This window comes from Xenopus tropicalis, chromosome 8, assembly GCF_000004195.4.
Source record: "Xenopus tropicalis strain Nigerian chromosome 8, UCB_Xtro_10.0, whole genome shotgun sequence".
In the NCBI taxonomy this organism is placed as follows: domain Eukaryota; kingdom Metazoa; phylum Chordata; class Amphibia; order Anura; family Pipidae; genus Xenopus; species Xenopus tropicalis.
The window spans coordinates 3,265,754-3,273,833 of NC_030684.2; the positions used below are offsets into that span (position 1 = coordinate 3,265,754).

Consider the following 8,080-nt stretch of genomic DNA (forward strand, 5'->3'; position numbering starts at 1 on the left):
CATGGATATTTGAGTCATGGTTTTGCCCCCCCGCCCCCCCCAGAGGTGCTAAAATGACTGATTTCTTTCATTTCCGTGGTTGATTTCAGCATTTTCTGACCCATTTCTTCCCTTTTCTCTCGGCGCATCAATCACAGCCGGCGGTTTCCTCCCTCGCTCACCTTGCCCGGCCGGTGCCTCCGGGTGCCAGAGAGAGAGGCGCAATGGGCGTTGGGCTGTGGGTGCAGAACAACAGGAAACCGCTGGGTTCAACTGGCGCCGACAGAGAGAGAAGCTGATTGGGCGGGTCAGTGCCCCCATGAACTTGTGCCCTTTGGCAAGAGATGGGCACAGAGTGGCTGTGGGTACCGGTGGCGCTGCCCAGAACTGGGCCCAAACGTGCCCTCACTAATTCAACTATCTCTGGCCTCCCTCCTCTCATTGGCTGTCACGTCGCTATAGGAACCGCAGGTGCCACCTTCAGATTGCACAACGTGCAGGAAGGGTAAATGGAACTTTCTCACCAGCGTTGCACCATCTGCCGCCCTTGTGCAACTGTCAGGCAAAGGCTTCTGTCTAAGGGAAACACTATGGCACCTCCTACCCATATGTATAAATACAAATATACAGAGAAGGAATGTTCTGGGCACACAATAAGCTGTACCCCCATACTGTACTGTCTAAGGGAAACACTATGGCACCCCCTACCCATATGTATAAATACAAATATACAGAGAAGGAATGTTCTGGGCACACAATAAGCTGTACCCCCATACTGTACTGTCTAAGGGAAAACACTATGGCACCCCCTACCCATATGTATAAATACAAATATACAGAGAAGGAATGTTCTGGGCACACAATAAGCTGTACCCCCATACTGTACTGTCTAAGGGAAACACTATGGCACCCCCTACCCATATGTATAAATACAAATATACAGAGAAGGAATGTTCTGGGCACACAATAAGCTGTACCCCCATACTGTACTGTCTAAGGGAAACACTATGGCACCCCCTACCCATATGTAAAATACAAATATACAGAGAAGGAATGTTCTGGGCACACAATAAGCTGTACCCCCATACTGTACTGTCTAAGGGAAACACTATGGCACCCCCTACCCATATGTATAAATACAAATATACAGAGAAGGAATGTTCTGGGCACACAATAAGCTGTACCCCCATACTGTACTGTCTAAGGGAAACACTATGGCACCCCTACCCATATGTATAAATACAAATATACAGAGAAGGAATGTTCTGGGCACACAATAAGCTGTACCCCCATACTGTACTGTCTAAGGGAAACACTATGGCACCCCCTACCCATATGTATAAATACAAATATACAGAGAAGGAATGTTCTGGGCACACAATAAGCTGTACCCCCATACTGTACTGTCTAAGGGAAACACTATGGCACCCCCTACCCATATGTATAAATACAAATATACAGAGAAGGAATGTTCTGGGCACACAATAAGCTGTACCCCCATACTGTACTGTCTAAGGGAAACACTATGGCACCCCCTACCCATATGTATAAATACAAATATACAGAGAAGGAATGTTCTGGGCACACAATAAGCTGTACCCCCATACTGTACTGTCTAAGGGAAACACTATGGCACCCCCTACCCATATGTATAAATACAAATATACAGAGAAGGAATGTTCTGGGCACACAATAAGCTGTACCCCCATACTGTACTGTCTAAGGGAAACACTATGGCACCTCCTACCCATATGTATAAATACAAATATACAGAGAAGGAATGTTCTGGGCACACAATAAGCTGTACCCCCATACTGTACTGTCTAAGGGAAACACTATGGCACCTCCTACCCATATGTATAAATACAAATATACAGAGAAGGAATGTTCTGGGCACACAATAAGCTGTACCCCCATACTGTACTGTCTAAGGGAAACACTATGGCACCCCCTACCCATATGTATAAATACAAATATACAGAGAAGGAATGTTCTGGGCACACAATAAGCTGTACCCCCATACTGTACTGTCTAAGGGAAACACTATGGCACCCCCTACCCATATGTATAAATACAAATATACAGAGAAGGAATGTTCTGGGCACACAATAAGCTGTACCCCCATACTGTACTGTCTAAGGGAAACACTATGGCACCTCCTACCCATATGTATAAATACAAATATACAGAGAAGGAATGTTCTGGGCACACAATAAGCTGTACCCCCATACTGTACTGTCTAAGGGAAACACTATGGCACCCCCTACCCATATGTATAAATACAAATATACAGAGAAGGAATGTTCTGGGCACACAATAAGCTGTACCCCCATACTGTACTGACAATATACGGTTCCATGGGGGGTTAGGGATACGGGGGGATTCCATGACGCCAGTTGATTTCAGTTTCATTACTGCCTGGCACTGAGCCAGATGTTGGGGGGCTCGGCCTTGGGACGCTCACACTTGGAAGGATGAGAGTTGCAGTTCTGGGGGGGGGGGGGATCGTGCCAAGTGACATCCTGTTAGACTTGAGGTTTCAGTGCTTGAGAGATGAGTAATGATAAAGAGAGCGTCTCTATAACATGTGAGTGACTGGGGCACCACCCCTTTTTTTTGGAGGTACAACATCATTGCATCTTATTAGAGGGTTTGTTCCCCTTTAAAACGAACTCTTAGTACAACATCGATATCGATATTCCGAGACAATTTGCAATTAGTCTTCATGTTTTGTTCTTTTTGTGGTTTCCGTGTGGTTTGCAGCGGCTCTCTAGTTCAGTATGTCACCAGCTCTTTGGTTGCTAGGGTCTTATATACCTTAGCAACCAGGCAGTGGAACACGAATAGATGAGGGAACCAATAGGAGAATAAGAAATAAAAAGTAACGATAACAATAAAATTGTAGCTTTATAAAGTGATCGCTGCCAGCAGCCGGGGTCAGCGACCCCCCCCAGCTTGAAAATTGGGAAAAGGCAAAAGAGGAAAGTAAATCATTTATAAAGTATAGGAAATAAATAATGAAGACCAATTGCAAAATTGCTAGGAATAGGGCATTGCGCCATTAGGCAAAAAAATTATCTTTTCGTGCGGATTTCCCCTTTAAATTCGATGGTGTTTCTCCTATAGGATAAATGGACCCCCCCCAGGTCCGTGGGCTCAGCAGGGGCTTATTGTGGTACTGGTTCTGGGATGCCAGTCTGTATGGGCCACTGGGTGCCAGTCTGTATGGGCCACTGGGTGCCAGTCTGTATGGGCCACTGGGTGCCAGTCTGTATGGGGCACCGGCCAGTCTGTATGGGCCACTGGGTGCCAATGTAGGGCACCGGATACCAGTCTGTATGGGGCACTGGTTTCCAGTCGGTATGGGGTGCCAGTCTGTATGGGGCACGGGGTGCCAGTCTGTATGGGGTACTGGGTGCCAGTCTGTATGGGGTACTGGGTGCCAGTCTGTATGGGGCACGGGATGCCAGTCTGTATGGGGCACGGGGTGTCAGTCTGTATGTGGGGTACTGGGCCAGTCTGTATCTGGATGCCAGTCTGTATGGGGTATGCCAGTCTGTATGGGCCACAGTATGCCAGTCTGTAGGGCACTGGGTGGGTGCCAGTCTGTATGGGGCACTGGTTGCCAGTGTGTGTGGGGCACGGGGTGCCAGTCTGTATGGGGCACTGGTGCCAGTCTGTATGGGGCACGGGGTGCCAGTCTGTATGGGGGGCACTGGTTGCCAGTCTGTATGGGGCATTGGGTGCCCGTCTGTATGGTATGGGGCACTGGCGGTGCCAGTCTGTATGGGGGTGCAGTCTGTATGGGGTACTGGGTGCCAGTCTGTATGGGGCACTGGGTGCCAGTCTGTATGGGGCACTGGGTGCCAGTCTGTATGGGGTACTGGGTGCCAGTCTGTATGGGGCACTGGGTGCCAGTCTGTATGGGGCATTGGGTGCCAGTCTGTATGGGGCACGGGGTGCCAGTCTGTATGGGGCACGGGGTGCCAGTCTGTATGCCAGTCTGTATGGGGCACGGGGTGCCAGTCTGTATGGGGCACGGGGTGCCAGTCTGTATGGGGCACGGGGTGCCAGTCTGTATGGGGCACGGGGTGCCAGTCTGTATGGGGCACGGGGTGCCAGTCTGTATGGGGCACGGGGTGTCAGTCTGTATGGGGCACGGGGTGCCAGTCTGTATGGGGCACTGGGTGCCAGTCTGTATGGGGCACGGGGTGCCAGTCTGTATGGGGCACGGGGTGCCAGTCTGTATGGGGCATGGCCTCGGGGCAGGAAGAAGAGGGCGGGGGGGGGGCAGGGGCTCCGCTTGCAAGAAAAGCAGAAGGAACCGAGGTCCCACCTTGCGTGTTTGTAACCGAGCGCGGTCGCCGGGGAGATTTATTGCTGACACCGCTCGGCCCAAGAGCGCAACATCCAATGCAGAAGCGCCTCTGCCCGCAGGGGGTGGGACCTGGGATCTCAGCTTTTTCTGGGGTAAAGGAAACAAGAAGAACATGAATCTCCCTGGAGACACCGGGCATTCGGGGGCATCAGAGCCGCGGCGCCGACCCAACCCGATGTCATCAGCGAGGGGCTCACAGGAACGAGCAGCCGGGGACCCCCTAAATATCAGAGGTGAGTTTTATCCTCCCCCCCCCCCATTGTAAGCAGCAGTCCTGCCCTGCTTTATGGCTGAGATTCTAGCTATCTGTATAACAGAGCATTCTGTCACAGTGGCACAGATCCTATCTGATCCCTCATTGTAAGCAGCAGTCCTGCCCTGCTTTATGGCTGAGATTCTAGCTATCTGTATAACAGAGCATTCTGTCACAGTGGCACAGATCCTATCTGATCCCCCCATTGTAAGCAGCAGTCCTGCCCTGCTTTATGGCTGAGATTCTAGCTATCTGTATAACAGAGCATTCTGTCACAGTGGCACAGATCCTATCTGATCCCCCCATTGTAAGCAGCAGTCCTGCCCTGCTTTATGGCTGAGATTCTAGCTATCTGTATAACAGAGCATTCTGTCACAGTGGCACAGATCCTATCTGATCCCCCCATTGTAAGCAGCAGTCCTGCCCTGCTTTATGGCTGAGATTCTAGCTATCTGTATAACAGAGCATTCTGTCACAGTGGCACAGATCCTATCTGATCCCTCATTGTAAGCAGCAGTCCTGCCCTGCTTTATGGCTGAGATTCTAGCTATCTGTATAACAGAGCATTCTGTCACAGTGGCACAGATCCTATCTGATCCCCCCATTGTAAGCAGCAGTCCTGCCCTGCTTTATGGCTGAGATTCTAGCTATCTGTATAACAGAGCATTCTGTCACAGTGGCACAGATCCTATCTGATCCCTCATTGTAAGCAGCAGTCCTGCCCTGCTTTATGGCTGAGATTCTAGCTATCTGTATAACAGAGCATTCTGTCACAGTGGCACAGATCCTATCTGATCCCCCCATTGTAAGCAGCAGTCCTGCCCTGCTTTATGGCTGAGATTCTAGCTATCTGTATAACAGAGCATTCTGTCACAGTGGCACAGATCCTATCTGATCCCCCCCATTGTAAGCAGCAGTCCTGTCCTGCTTTATGGCTGAGATTCTAGCTATCTGTATAACAGAGCATTCTGTCACAGTGGCACAGATCCTATCTGATCCCCCCCATTGTAAGCAGCAGTCCTGTCCTGCTTTATGGCTGAGATTCTAGCTAGCTGTATAAGCATTAAAAGGATATTGTATGTCTGTGTGTAAATGTAGATGCATTCTGCTTCCACACAGGCTGTTTCTGACTCATACGCCCCATATATATATATATATACTGTATTTTATATTTCGTCTTTTAGGGAAAATCCCACTAAAACCTTTATGTCTATGTTCCTGGGGCCTCTGTGATTAGATGGGGGGGCTCACCCCAAGAGAAACAGGAAGATTCCCAGTATCGTTCTTCTGAAATGTTTATTTTTTCTTAGAAATTGATTAAGCCCAGATACGGGATTTACCATCACTACCGGCCCCCATGTACCGAATACTGGTAATTATCAGATCTCAGCATTTCCTGCTACTGGGGGGGTCAGTGACCCCGGCAGCCAAACCCTATTGCTCTGTGAGGCTCCAGTTTTATTGTTATTGTTACTTTTTATTCCTTATCTTTCTATTCAGCCCCTCCCCTATTCATATACCAGTCTCTCATTCAAACCCCTCCCTGGTTGCTAAGGTCATTTGGACCCTAGCAACCAGATAACTGAAATAATTAAAAGGCTACTGCTTTAAGCTGCTGACTGAGCCCCTTCAGGGCGGCTTCTCTGACCCTTCCCCAACTGCCTCGGCCAGTAGATATCTGGCTGAAAAGTGGTCAAATACCTATTGGGCGGGGCTTATAATCCCTTTGGCCATTGGCCTATTGACGTGGGTCTCTCCTGATAGACCTGTATCTGTCTCTTATGATCCAATCATTGGCCCCGGGGCCAAACCAGCAGATCTTTACCCTCACTGGGTGGCTGATGAGGCATGCTGGGAAATGTAGTTTAACAGGCGAAGCTCCTAATGTTCGTCTCTTTCTCCATAGTAACCCTGATGCCCAGTCGGTGCCCACTGGTGGGAGGAGCATGAGTTTGGGCCACAGACTGCGCTGCTGCTCCGCCCTGGGCTCCATGGTTCTGATTGGACTTCTCTTCTGGAACAGCAGCTTTGTATTAATCTCTCCCCCCGGGGTCGCCCAGGGCCCCCCAGACCCACTCACCATCCTGATCTGGCACTGGCCCTTCCATAGGCCGATGGACCTTTCCGGGAACGTCTGTCTGGATCGGTTCGGTATCGGGGGCTGCAGACTGACGGGTAATCGCAGCGACTTCCCCCGGGCCCAGGTCGTGGTGTTTCACCATAAGGAGCTGAGGGAAAAGGGATTCGAGTTCCCGGACACGGTCCGGCCGTTGGGTCAGAAATGGGTCTGGGCCTCCTTGGAACCCCCGACCTACATGCATAAGGATGTGGAACTGAATGAGCTTTTCAATTGGACGTTGAGTTATCGGACCGACTCGGATATATTCGTGCCCTATGGGATGCTGGTCCCTCAGCCGGCCAAGGTGCCCAACTTGCCCAACAAGACCGGACAGGTGTCCTGGGTGGTCAGTCACTACCGTAAGTCTCAGGAAAGAGCCGCCTTCTACTCCAACCTGTCCCACTACCTGAAGGTGGATATTTACGGTAAAGCGAACCGGCGGCCCCTGTGCCCGGCCTGCCTCCTCCCCACCGTGTCCCGGTACCGGTTCTACTTAGCGCTGGAGAATTCCCGGCACCGGGACTACATCACGGAGAAGCTCTGGTTTAACTCCTTCCTCTCCGGCTCCGTCCCCGTCGTGCTGGGACCCCCCCGGGAAAACTACGAGCGATTCGTCCCGGCCGATTCGTTCATTCACGTGTCGGACTTCGCGTCGCCCGAGCATCTCGCCCGATATCTGCGGACCCTGAGCGACGAGCGGTACCGGCGGTATTTCCGCTGGAGGGAGCGACAGGGAGTGAAGATCTACAGCGACTGGAGGGAGCGATTCTGTCTGATCTGTGCGGCCCAACCCAACCTGCCCCGGAACAAGGTCTATAGGGACCTACACGGCTGGATCTGGAACAGAACCCGGGACGACTCATAACACTGTGTTATCTGAACAACTGCCTGGTTGCTAGGGTGAATGGAACCCTAGCAACCACATACGTCTATGGGTTAAAGGGGTTCAGTAATAAATGAGCTATTCCTAGCAACTTTGCACATGGTCTTCATTTTTTATTTGTTATAGTTTTTGAATTATTTGCCTTTTTCTTCCAGTATTTCAAATGGGGGTCACTGACCCCGGCAGCCAAACCCTATTGCTCTGTGAGGCTCCAGTTTTATTGTTATTGTTACTTTTTATTCCTTATCTTTCTATTCAGCCCCTCCCCTATTCATATACCAGCCTCTCATCCAAACCACTCCCTGGTTGCTAAGGTAATTTGAGCCCTAGCAACAGGATAACTGACCCCGGCAACCAAACCCTATTGCTCTGTGAGGCTCCAGTTTTATTGTTACTGTTACTTTTTATTCCTTATCTTTCTATTCAGCCCCTTCCTTATTCATATACCAGCCTCTCATCCAAACCACT

At 50.3% G+C, this 8,080-nt stretch overlaps 1 protein-coding gene across 2 annotated transcripts; it reads left to right on the forward strand.

The window, feature by feature from the left end:
- The first annotated feature begins 4,347 nt into the window (after positions 1-4,347).
- On the forward strand, positions 4,348-7,710 carry fut7 (fucosyltransferase 7 (alpha (1,3) fucosyltransferase)). Of its 2 annotated transcripts, XM_012969755.3 has the most exons (2): positions 4,348-4,590; positions 6,517-7,710. In XM_012969755.3, exon 2 carries the CDS (start codon positions 6,557-6,559, stop codon positions 7,592-7,594), a length of 1,038 nt encoding a protein of 345 aa, XP_012825209.2. In that variant the 5' UTR covers positions 4,348-4,590; positions 6,517-6,556; the 3' UTR covers positions 7,595-7,710.
- The last annotated feature ends 370 nt before the right edge of the window (positions 7,711-8,080 follow it).